Here is a 12143-nt window from a genome sequence, read left to right as displayed (position 1 = left end):
TCATCCGACTGGCTCCGCGGTGCGCACGCTGCCAATCTCTGACCGCGTTCTGCAGCGCCGCTCTCTGCTCCTTCTGCTCCTTCCCCTTACCGCGCCCGCTGCCGCCGGCGCGCCCGAGGAGCCGCGAGCTGGACGGGTCAGGGGGCCTTTGGCCCCGCCTTCCCAACGGCCGTTCCCGTCCGTCAGCCAAGCGGGCTCGCGATTGGCTGCGCGGAGGGGGCAGGGCGGGATGGCGGAGGGGTTCCGCCCCCGCGTCGGCAGCGGGCGGCCTCAGGCCATGGCTCGGAGGGGGGCTGCGCGGTCCGGTAAGGTGCGTATGGAGCGGGGGTTTCTGGTAGTGGGGATGTGCGGGGCCTCGCCTTGTCTGCGGTCAGGTGTCACCCCTGTCTTTAGACCTCTGGCTTTGCTCGACGGAAGGAGTGGAGGATGGAGACTGTCCCAGCCGAGCGTGGGGCTGGGTGATCAGCGTAACGATTCCTGAGGAGAAGCGGGGCCTTCCGTTGCTTTCCTCGGCATAACCCAGCAACCCTTCCTCGGGGTTCTGCTGATTTCTGGGTGTCGGTAACGGGCTCCGCGGCAAGCAGGCCTTTTGTTCAATAGCCCTCTGAAAATGAGCCAGCAGCGTGCACAGGTGGCCAAGAAGGTCAATGGCATCCTGGTCTATGTCAGAAAGTGTGACCTGCAGGACTAGGGTGGTGATTGGCTCTCTGCATACATCACTGGCGAGGTCACATCCTGAGCACTGTCTTCAGAAATGAGTGAAGCTTCACGCTGTGAAAGTATGTTTTGTGAAACTTCAGGATTCGGTCCCTAATGAGTCTCCCTCTCTGGACGTGTTCAAGACCTGTCTGGATGTGTTCTAGAGTGATCTGGTATAGGTGGTCCTGCTCTGGCAGGGAGGTTGGACTGGATGATCTTTGGAGGTCCCTTCCAGCCGCTGACATTCTGTGATTCTGTGGCAGCAGTCAGCCCCCTCTGACTTTTGAGAGCTGTAAATTATCTTTAACTCATCTGCCTCAGCAAAAGTTCTTAGGATTGGTGAGCAATGGTAGTCTTCAATCATGTTGTGAAGGTACTTCCTGAAAATGATATTTCTGTACTCAACAGATACTGTCTTCTGCAAGGCTAACAGGAGCAGCTAAATTAACAAATGGACGAAAACAGTAAGTCCTTAATCATGAATACTATGTAAAATTGAATGTATATGTTAGTGTTTGGGAACTTTATACTTGTCATACCTCTTAAGTAGTTTGTATGTCAGAAAATGATGCTTATATGTCAGAAAATGTTTTTTGCTTCTAGGCAGTTCAGCTGTTTTCTAAAGAGCCCATGAATAGACAGGCACAAACTGAACAGAAATTTTGCCTGTAGAAATACAGGATTGACTCTGCACGTCTTATTTACAAGATTAAATAAATTTGTGTAGTTGCTAGCCATATGTAAGGGTGTTCAGTAAAGGGTGAATTGTTCTTTGACATAACTGTTAAGATCTGCTCAGATATGTTTGTTGCAGCAAGGCAGATTTTTCAGAAAGAGAAAGATATTTTTCTCCTTGACAAAATCAGTTTAGTTTACTGTTCTTGAATAAAATCAAAGTTTTTACTTTATGTATTAAGGAGGTAGTATAAGCAGTGAATTTGACTTTTTCAGGTTTGGCTTAAGAAAAGGATGTAATTCTGATGCAGAGTCTGCATACTCTCTCTATTCCACTGAATCTGATGGTCAGGTAATTAAATTACTTTTTAATACAGTTATCTCTGTTACTTAAAGGGACACTGGACTACCTTGAACTATAGGAGAAAACCAAATTAGATACCACTGCATCTGGACTAGAAATAGTTCTTGCAAAGCCAGCAAGAAAGTTCATGTTGCATTTGCAGATACATGAAAGTTGGCTTTGTGTGCAGTGAGTTTGGCTCTGACAAATATCATTAATCATAGTATCAGTCAGGGTTGGAAGGATCATCTAGTTCCAACCCCCCTGCCATGGGCAGGGATACCCCACACTATATCAGGCTGGCCAGAGCCTCATCCAGCCTGCTCTTAAACACCTCCAGGGATGGGGGCCTTAACCATCTCCCTGGACAACCCATTCCAGGGCTTCACCACTCTCATGGTGAAGAACTTCCTCCTCACGTCCAGCCTGAATCTCCCCACCTCCAGCTTCATTCCATTCCCCCTAGTCCTATCACTACCTGATATCCTGAGAAGTCCCTCCCCAGCCTTCTTGTAGGCAAACACAGTTACTCTGTTTATGGCCTAGCACTGGCCCTGGCAGAGGTATAAGCAATATTGTTTAAGTTCTGTGCTAAACAAGAAAGTTGTCTAGAGTGATTGCTGCTGTAGTGCTGTCTTCTGTATAGTGATGAGTCAGTTCTCACCACAGTAGAAACAGGCTGTAGATAATAGCCTTAACTATACATGGAAATAAGAATAGAAATCATGCACATGCAATTAGCAGAACATGAAATCTGGTTAAAGTACATGTATGCAACAAGACAGCAGAATGATTTTGTGAAATTTGTGTGTTTGCAAACATGGAAAATGGCAACTTTTTGATGGTTATCACTTGGGGTTTTTTCAGGTGACAGGATGGGGAGCACTCCCCTCTAAAGCAGTGTCTTAGCTTATGGGAAGAAAACTCTGATACTCCTTTTCTGACTGAAGTACTTTTTTGTGCAGGTGGATACTCTTCACAATGGACTTGACCGTTGTGCAACCTTGCTGAAGAATATCTTACAAAATGAGGCAGCAGGTCGTACCTATTGAAAAATCTGTTACGTTTTTAGTTTGCATGAGACTGTTTTGGTGTGGTTTATTGACTAATTTTCCTTTCAACTTACACTAGGAAGGCAGCCAATCCACAAAAAACCTGAGAAAACAAGTTCTGTTAAAACTACTTCCAAACCTTTGCTGACCAAAGGAAACACTCCTAAGAAGAAAGGGCTAGAAAAAAACTTTACTCCTGCCCACATCCGAAAAGAAATCGGTAAGTGGGCTTTCTTGGGCCCAAAATATATACAAAAGTATATAGGCATTGCTTTTTAGAAACCTTAAATCTATGCTAAACAGTTGCTAAAATTCACAAATATCTAAGCTTCATTTGCTAGGAAAAAAGAATTTGTGTTTACATATATGCACATCAAGTTTAACTGGCATGAAGTGTGGAGGAGCATTGTAGTACGTCTGCCCCATTTTTCCTGGACGGTGAAGCATTGCAGTGCTTGGATTCTGTTTAGGATACACAGCTGTAAACTCTTCTGGAGTTAGGTGTTAGCCTTGTTTTGATTGAGATTAAATTAATGAAGCAGGAATTATAAAAATGTAGTTATCTTTATTTTCCCCAAACCCCTGCCCCAAAATTATGTACAAAACTGGTTATATTTTATTTACAGCTTCAGTTTGGTTGTGAATTCTACGAGGACACTCACGGGCAACTTTAGTAAAATTTAGAGAATTCAGAAAATGGAAAAGCTAAGCCATAAACCAGCATTACCCCACTTATAAGATCCAGGACCCTAGGGAAAGGTGACAAGTCAGATTTTACTTACAAGAATGGAGCAGGAATGTGAAGATAGTCCCCAGTTTGTGGATAACGTGGCACAAATCCAAAGGAAAAAGGGACCCACCAAAATTAAAGTGTCCTTAGACACAGCTCCCACGAGGCACAGCTCATGGAGCAGCACTGTCTGAACAGTGCAAGGGAAGCCATGCTGCCAGCGTGTTCCAGTGAACAGCTGCCATTCTTGTACACGAGGCAGGGAGCAGGACCCCAGGGTAGGCAGGTCCAGGGAGAAGCCAGGTCCCAGTGCTGATCTCTCCAATTTCACCACGAATCCAGAGCGAGTCCAAAACAAGCGCCAAAAATGATCCCAAAATGATACCCTGACTGCTTTCTGGTCACTGTTTAAGATTTCCCTAGACAATGTGTCCAGTGCCAATATATACTGGGTGCAAAGAACCCAGCCAATCACAATTCCAAGTCCCAGCACGGGTGAGAGACTTCAGCTCCAGTGGGAGGAATGGACACCTGTTTTACCTTTCCCACTCAACCCCCCCCAGAGGGAGAGGAAGGGAATTTCCTGCCTTTGTCTTCCCCCATTGAAACCTCTGCTGATGGAGGTGTGGGAATGGGGGTTTGGAGCACCTTGCAACAAGCCTTCTCTCAAAGGTCAATTTCTGAAAGTGTGATAAAATAGGACTTGGCTGTAGGCTGAGTTACTTGCAGTTCAAATAGTTCACCTTTTCCTCCCTCTCTCCACCCTGGTTTTTTTGTGATTTCTAACCCTGTAGGCAGGTGTGTAACAGAATGCCTATTGTGTGGATTGTGCAAATTGAGCACAGAGCTGATAACCTTTCCAGCACTGTAAAAATACGGAGGTTTAATTGTGCCCAAGATAAGTAAACCATGTTTGGAGAGTGCTTTGGTGTGGGTTATCCCTAATGGTTTAAAAGCTTAGGAAACAGCTAAGTAGAGATTTTAAGAACTGCATTTTAGAGCTGGCATTCTGTAGGATTAAATCTCTTGTGTGTCCCTCAAGGACAGCTGTCTCTACAACTGGCTGGGTTAGGTTGTGCTGTCCAGATGAAAAACTAAAAAATTATGGATTAGTTTGCTGTAAAATAAATGAAATCTGTCTGAAATCATAGGCCATAGGGTTTGTGTAGATGGAGAAAACTTAACAACTGTGGGTTTTGTTCTTTCTTGATAGTGCCAACCTCAAACAGAAAACTTGCCTCATCCACTACACCTTCTGCTCAGAAAGAACTTCCCTGTGCAGCACAGAGTCAGATGGTTCAGCTAATTCACGTGCCTTGCAGCCAACGCTCTCCTGTGATGCATCAAAAACTGTGCAAACATGTGCAAACTCAGATGTCTCTGATAACTGACCAAACACCACAGAACAGTAATGAAATTCCTACTTTAATTCCTTTTCCTACCTCAAGTCAGGGTTGGTGGAATTATTAATGTAAAGCTTGCTGTATTGCTGTATGACTTTTGTACAGAATTGCCCTGATCTATGAGTGTTGTTTTCTTTCAGGATGTCAAAATGTTACATCTTTTAATTACCAGTCACCTGCCTCCACATCAGCTCTACCCCTGCAGCATTCAGCCAATCCCTTACCTACTCAGTCAGTAAGTAAAGGTTTGATTCTGACTGTTAGTGAATGTTTTAAATTAGCACTGCCTGTTTAGTTACACATTTATTTAAATGTGTGGGTTTTCTTTGGTTTAGGTAATACTTTTCCATAAAGAGAAAGAATTGCATATTTCAACCAGCAGTGATGAAAAGAATAAATAAATAAAGGAAATACTGCTATTAAAAATATTTTATGTTGACACCAAAAAATGCAGGTGGAGACATTTCTGCATGGTGAATTCTGTAATGGGCAGCAAACATGGAAGGTATAGGAAATCATAGACTCAGTAAGGTTGGAAAAGACCTCAACGATCATCAAGTCCAACCTGTCACCCAAGACCTCATGACTACTAGAATGAAATTATTCATTACTGTTAATAGTTACATTCTCAGCAACAGGCATTGGGATTGTTAGCCAACTCAGGATAAAAAACATCATATCTCATTTGTAACTTTTCCCAGACAATGATCAAATGGATTCATTCCTTCAGAAACTGTGTAGTGTAGCCACCTATTTTAAAATATTTGTGTATTTCAGAGTATAAAATAGGACTAATGAGAGAACCACCTGCCCCCTTGGGGAATGTGGTAAACAGCTTGCACCTTGAAACTGTAAGACTGTAGAATACATAGAATACATAGAATAAACCAGGTTGGAAGAGACCCTCAAGATCATCGCGTCCAACCCATCAACCAATCCAACACCGCCCAAACAACTAACCCATGGCACCAAGCACCCCATCAAGTCTTCTCCTGAAAACCTCCAGTGATGGCAACTCCACCACCTCCCCAGGCAGCCCATTCCAATGTGCAATCACTCTTTCTACCTTCTATCTGCAGGCCTGCCCATGTGCCTGCATAGGTAGTGCTGTCCTTGATTTTTAAGAAATTAATCTGCTTAAAATATTCAAAGGTAACAGTGTTGTCTTTTTTGCCCTTCTTTTTCCCCTGTTCTGGTTTGACTCAAGGAATGAGCGTTCATAAAGCAAAATACTGAAACACTGCTGAGGTTTTTTTGCTTTACAGAACAGCTGAAAAAGTACTATGCTTTAATGTTGCCAACAGCATTTAAGATAAAGGCAATTTAAACCAGATTTACATTTTAATTATTCCCTAATACACAGGAAAATGATGCAATTAATGACTTGTAGTTGCTTTTATAACCTGCAAAGAAGGATTAAGGCCATGTTGAGTCAGATTATTTTTTTTAATCATGTTAATTTTTTGTTTAATATTAATATTCTTTTTGCAGGATGTTCCTGTAGAGAGTGGCAATGAATGTGTGCCAGAGATGGGAGGACCTGTGGTTTGTCTTGCTGCTCCTACTGCACAAATACAGTCTGCTACTGCTTTTCCTAATGCGCTCCCTCACGTAGCATCAAGTAACTCTACAGTGCCTACGCTCCCCCCATCATCTGGTAGAAGGATGACCCAAACCCTTGAGCAACAGATAAAAGAAGCAGATTTGATAAGATGCATACAAGCTCACCTGGCCCTGTTACAGTCACATGAAACGATGAATGGCAGGACTGAACAGGAGTGCCATCATCATTGTCCAGCAAAACATGCTTCAAGTGAAAAGGAGGAGGATGCTTCTGAAGAACTCAACGAGGACACAGTCAATGAAGCAAATGAACTGAGTGTAGTTGACATATCTCCGGTGAGAGATACAAGCTGTAAGACAAATTTTGTGAAGAAGGTTTTAAAATCTAGAAAAGAAAGTCCAGAAGAAACAGCCCATAAGGTTAAGACTGTAAAATACCTTCTGGGAGAGCTCAGAGCACTGATAACAGATCACGGTGAGAACATTTTCATTGGGCAGTGGGGTGATTGCATACACTTGGATAAGTAATAAAGTATTTTGTAGAGTATTTTAAGTTATCGCAACAGCCATGTTAATCATTGCTCTCATCTCATATGCAATGCTTTTCCCCTGAGAAAGGGAGCAGTGTGGACAGATCGCCACAGCAGACCCACCAAGGTTGGTCAGAGAGGTCATAAATTGTGATGTATCAAGACGATAAAGCATAGTTTTCACAGTCAAGCTTAAAGTTTTAAAATGATATAGTTCAAGATGAGGTTCTCTTTGAAAGAAAATAGGTCTTATTGGAGCACTTCATAGACTGCTTAATCCCATCTAAAGTATTACTGTTACTGGGGTTGCTTAGCCTGGAGAAGAGGAGACTCAGGGGCGACCTTATTGCTGTCCACAACTACCTGAAGGGGGGTTGTAGTCAGGCAGAGGTTGGTCTCTTCTCCCAGGCAACCAGTACCAGAACAAGAGGACACAGTCTCAGGCTGCACCAGGGGAGGTTTAGGCTGGAGGTTAGGAGGAAGTTTTACACAGAGAGTGTGATTGCCCATTGGAATGGGCTGCCTGAGGAGGTGGTGGGGTTTCCGTCGCTGGGGGTGTTCAGGGCGAGGCTTGACAGGATGCTTGGTTGCATGGTTTAGTTGATTAGGTGGTGTTGGATGATATGTTGGACACGATGTTGAAGGTCTCTTCCAACCTGGTCTATTCTATTCTATTCTAATTAATAAGGTTTATATGTTTATGGGGTCTTTTTTTTTCTCCTCACCTCTTGCAGATGATTTGGAAATGTTAAGGTTGATGGGTGAAATAGAAGACTGCATATCACTGCTCCCAGCTGTAGCAGAAAGTACGAATACACAAGCTGAAATAGCACTAGCTTTACAGCCTCTCAGAAGTGAAAACGCCCAGCTGCAGAGGTTAGTAGCTCATCAGTATAGCTAACCTGCTGCCATTCTTTTTGTAGTGTATTCTCAAATTCAGAAATGTCACTCATTTCAGGGGAGCTCTTTAACTGGGTAGCACTTATACTTCAGAGCAGGGAAAGATATTTACCAGCACTTGCAAAGGGTCTTTTGTGTTGAAGAAATACAAGAATGCCAGAAAAATGCGTTGTGAAAACTTGTTCTGTGATACTCAGTTCTCAGTAGCAACTACTTGTAATATTAATTTAAAATGCAGTGGTTTTGAACTTTAGATCTAAATTTGTGCTTTTTCACCATTTACATTTAGGAGACTAAGAATATTAAACCAACAACTCGAGGAGCGAGAAAGAAGTGAGAAGACATCTGGACAGAGCTGCAGTTATGAATGTAAAGTACTGATAGAGAATGGTGCTTGTTAGGGGCATTATTGTTGAAGCTTTATTTAACTAGATATACACATACAAAGATACATAAGTAAAAATAACTTATTTGGTGGCCTTTTATGGCAGGTGAACTAAGCTTTGTGGGTTTAATCATGCAGCTGCATGGATTGCTGTATCAGTTTAGACTCCATATAGTGAGACTTGGCTCTTCAGCTGCTGAGCAAATTATTTTTCCATATGTGCCTCTTAAAATTCTAGATAATTAAGAAAAAAACTTGAGTTTTATCTGCCTCAGAAAACCCTTTTCCTCTCTGTAAGAAAAAGTCATATTGACATGAGTATTTAAAAACTTTGGTTGGTTTGAAAATTCAAACTGTGCTGCACACTTAAAACTCTTTGTTTTACTTTTGGTAGTGGTTTCTTTGCAGTCCTTGAATATGATGCTCCAGAGTCAATTACAAGAATCACTGAAAGGCCTTGAGTCACTGCAGGCTAAAAATGAAGAACTACTTAAAATAATAGAGAGTCAGCAAGAAGAAAATAAGCGTCTTGCAAAAGATATTCAAGATAAAGAAGAAGAATTGCTTGAAAACAAACAGCATTATGATATTCATTCCACCAAGCTCAAAATCGGTGTGTGTTTTGAATTTGTTTATTCTTCGTGTAATATTTTAAAACCTAAAATACTTAGGTACATTCTTCTTGGCATTTTAGAAGTGGAAGAGGCGTTAGCAAATGTGAAGAGCCTTCAGTTTAAGGTGGAAGCTTCAGAGAAAGAAAATAAGATTTTGGGCATAACATTACGTCAGCGTGACGCAGAAGTTAACAGACTGCGTGAATTAACCAGGTACTATTGGCTAAGATGCCTCTTGGCGTTGTTGGGGGTTTTTTGTTTGGGTTTTTTTTCTTTGTACTTTGGGTTATTGCAGTCTAAGTGTCTTGGCTGTTAGAGGCATGCAGGCTAAAACTTCTTTTCTTGATTATTTTTGCTACAATTTATTTCAAAGAGTTGTCATGCTCCATGACTTGAGTTTTGTTGGGAAACAAAACCACTACCTGCCATAACTGGAGCGAAGTTTTAATTCTTAATAGCAGGCTTGCCAATAAGTAGCTCCGTGGGAAGTGTGTGGACCTAAAAACCTACTGGTATTTCCCTTGAAGCTGTAGAATTTGGAAACTAACTCTTAACCTGAATTAAGGAGGAGTTATTTTTTTATTCTTTCTTTCTTTCCACTGGTTCAGAAATTGGACTGTTCTGAGATGAAAGATATGTCTTCAAGATATGTCTTCAAGCTCTCCCTGTCAGAATGAGCTGTCCTTTCTTTAATTGTGCCCAGATATTAGTTATGGATAAGGGTAGGAGTTCATGGGTCACTGAATGATGATGGTGTTACTCACAATCTTTTAGAATATTAATGCAAATTGATTTCATCCTGGTCTTTTACGATGAATACGGTGGCAGGCTAGGAGATCCAAATAGCTGTTTGCACATGCGAAGCGGTATGTACATAAAATGTTTGGTCATGATGTGCACAGGAAGTTAAACTGATGTCTGCCTTGTTTGTACTTGATACTGATTTGAATGGCAGAATTCTTTTTAATCAATGCTTCAGGGTCTTTAGTAGAAGTTAAGATACATTACACACTTCTGTGACTCCCCTACTAACCACCAGATGGTAGTACAGTAATGTCTTTATTACAATGTGTGTGTGCTATATCCTTAGCTTTTAAGTATTCATGTTCTTTGGTATACAAAGCAGGAAATGAGGAAAAAAAATAGTGTATTTTTATTTAGATGCAATGGGAAGAATAGTTCAGAAAAAAATAATCTTACTTTGGCTGTATATATGCTTTGTAAATTTCTTGGCATCAATTGATTTAATTTTGTAGTACTTGAAGCAGATAAATAGTGAATAATCTTAGAACTGAAAGAGGGTAGATTTAGACTGGATATTAGAAATTGTTTACAGTAAAGGTGGTGAGACATTGGACTGAATTGCCCAGAGAAGTTGTGGATGCCCCTTCCCTGGAAGGGAGGCCAGGTTGGACGAGACCTTGAGCAACCTGGTCTAGTGGAAAGTGTCCCTGCCTATGGCAGCAAGCTTGAAACTAGGTGACCATTAAGGTCCCTTCCAACCCAAACCATTCTGTGGTTCTATGATTTTAGTTGCTTCAATAGACATATTGAGCTGACCTGAAGAGAGAATTTGAAGAAACTTGAAACTGGTTCACATTTATGCTGCATTTTTTGACCGCGCCTAGGAAGAGAATTGTGACTTTGCTCTAGTCTGACTAATCTAATGATGTGATGTTATATAAAAAATTGTAACTATTTTTTAGTGACTATTTTAAAAACTGATTAATGGATTTTTATCTCAACAGAACCTTGCAGGGCAGTATGGCCAAGCTTCTCTCTGACCTCACAGTAGACAACATTAGACCCAAACCTGAAAAAGGTCTCTCGAAGTCTCTCTTGGAAGACCATGAAAAGCAGATGCCACCTGATCTATTTCCTGGAAGTAATTCAGTGATGACTTACTTAAAAAAATTAGAAATGGATCATATTTTGACAGATACAGAACTTCAGTTTGCAAATAAAAGTGGAGAACTGGAAATGGGAAATCTAGCCTCTGAAAACTTGGTAACTGGAGGAAGTAAAATAAACAATACATTCTCAAAAGAAGGAACATCAGCTCCCAGAATACTGCTAACCCCTGTGAAGCAAGATGCAGAAACACTTAGTGATTCTGGGACTTTACTAGATGACCAAACCAAGCTGGATGAGACTGTTTATATTCCATTGTCTAGCAGTGCCTCTAAAAACCAGCAGCCCACCTCAGAAAGAACTGGTGTGCTACCTCAAAGTAGGAGGGCTTGTAAGATGTTGGACTACCACTGTGAGCTCTCAAACTCTATGCAGCAGAATGGATGTGATATATTAAAGGATCAAACTAATCTGGATAAAGCAAGTGCTGGGTACAGTATGAAAAAGACTATGGAAAACACACTTGAAGCTACAGGGAATAAAGTGGAGCCGGAAGGAGACAAAGTCCAAATGAGGCCAAAAGGAACTCCAAGTGGAGCTGCAAAAGACTTCACTGATAAATCAGACCAACCTGAGCCTGGTACATACCCTCACATACCAATGGTATTTCAGAAAGAAATTCCTCAGAAAAAAGGCAGCGAAATAGGTAGGTTTAGTTCCATTTTATGTGATGATATATCAGGGAGGTCTGAGTGGAGTGCATCTTCTTTCTCCACATTTACTTCTCGAGATGAAGAAGACTTTAAGAACAGCTTAGCAGCCTTGGATGCCAACATAGCTAGATTACAAAGAACTCTGCAAAACAGCATGATGAAGCAATGACTATGAGGAAACAAAATGGGGTGCACTCGTTCGGATTATTTAGGGGGGTTTTAAGTACATAAGTAAGTATGGTACCAACAGGAGGGTTGTGGGGGTTTTTTGGTATGAAATGACTTGTTGCTTACTGTTTACATTATGACCAGGATTTGTTCCTCATTAAGCTGTGGTGCTGCTTCATTTGATATGTACAATTTGAAATAACTGATAAAAATGCCTTTTTTTTTAAAAATTATGACTTAGGTTCTCACTCTTACCAACACTTGGTAACTGTTCAAGACACTGGTGTGCTGTTGGTAGTACAGTTTTTCTATTAAATGATAAAGTACATATGCATGCTTTTTCTGTGTGCTTTTTCAAAGTAGTAAGAACATCATTGAGAGAGGTGCATTTGAAGCCAGATACAAATCTGATAAAGAGAAAATTATATTTAATTACTATCTTGAGTGTTATGAAATTGGATGTAGTTATGTTCCTTAGTTATGACCCTATGTTTCAAGAAATCAGCTCCTTGTTCTG

At 41.3% G+C, this 12143-nt stretch overlaps 1 protein-coding gene across 1 annotated transcript; it reads left to right on the top strand.

Annotated features, from left to right (window-relative positions):
* Positions 1–277: 277 nt before the first annotated feature.
* On the top strand, positions 278–11836 carry CCDC14 (coiled-coil domain containing 14). Its single transcript, XM_054176426.1, has 13 exons — positions 278–310; positions 1108–1163; positions 1651–1726; positions 2683–2755; positions 2849–2989; positions 4713–4952; positions 5043–5137; positions 6394–6940; positions 7730–7871; positions 8185–8264; positions 8675–8893; positions 8975–9107; positions 10643–11836. Exons 1-13 carry the CDS (start codon positions 278–280, stop codon positions 11625–11627), a joined length of 2820 nt encoding a protein of 939 aa, XP_054032401.1. The 3' UTR covers positions 11628–11836.
* Positions 11837–12143: the final 307 nt, after the last annotated feature.

The sequence above is a fragment of the Dryobates pubescens genome, chromosome 2 (assembly GCF_014839835.1).
Source record: "Dryobates pubescens isolate bDryPub1 chromosome 2, bDryPub1.pri, whole genome shotgun sequence".
Taxonomy (NCBI): domain Eukaryota; kingdom Metazoa; phylum Chordata; class Aves; order Piciformes; family Picidae; genus Dryobates; species Dryobates pubescens.
Note: the sequence above shows the minus strand (reverse complement) of the source record. Positions and strands in the feature narration are given on the sequence as shown.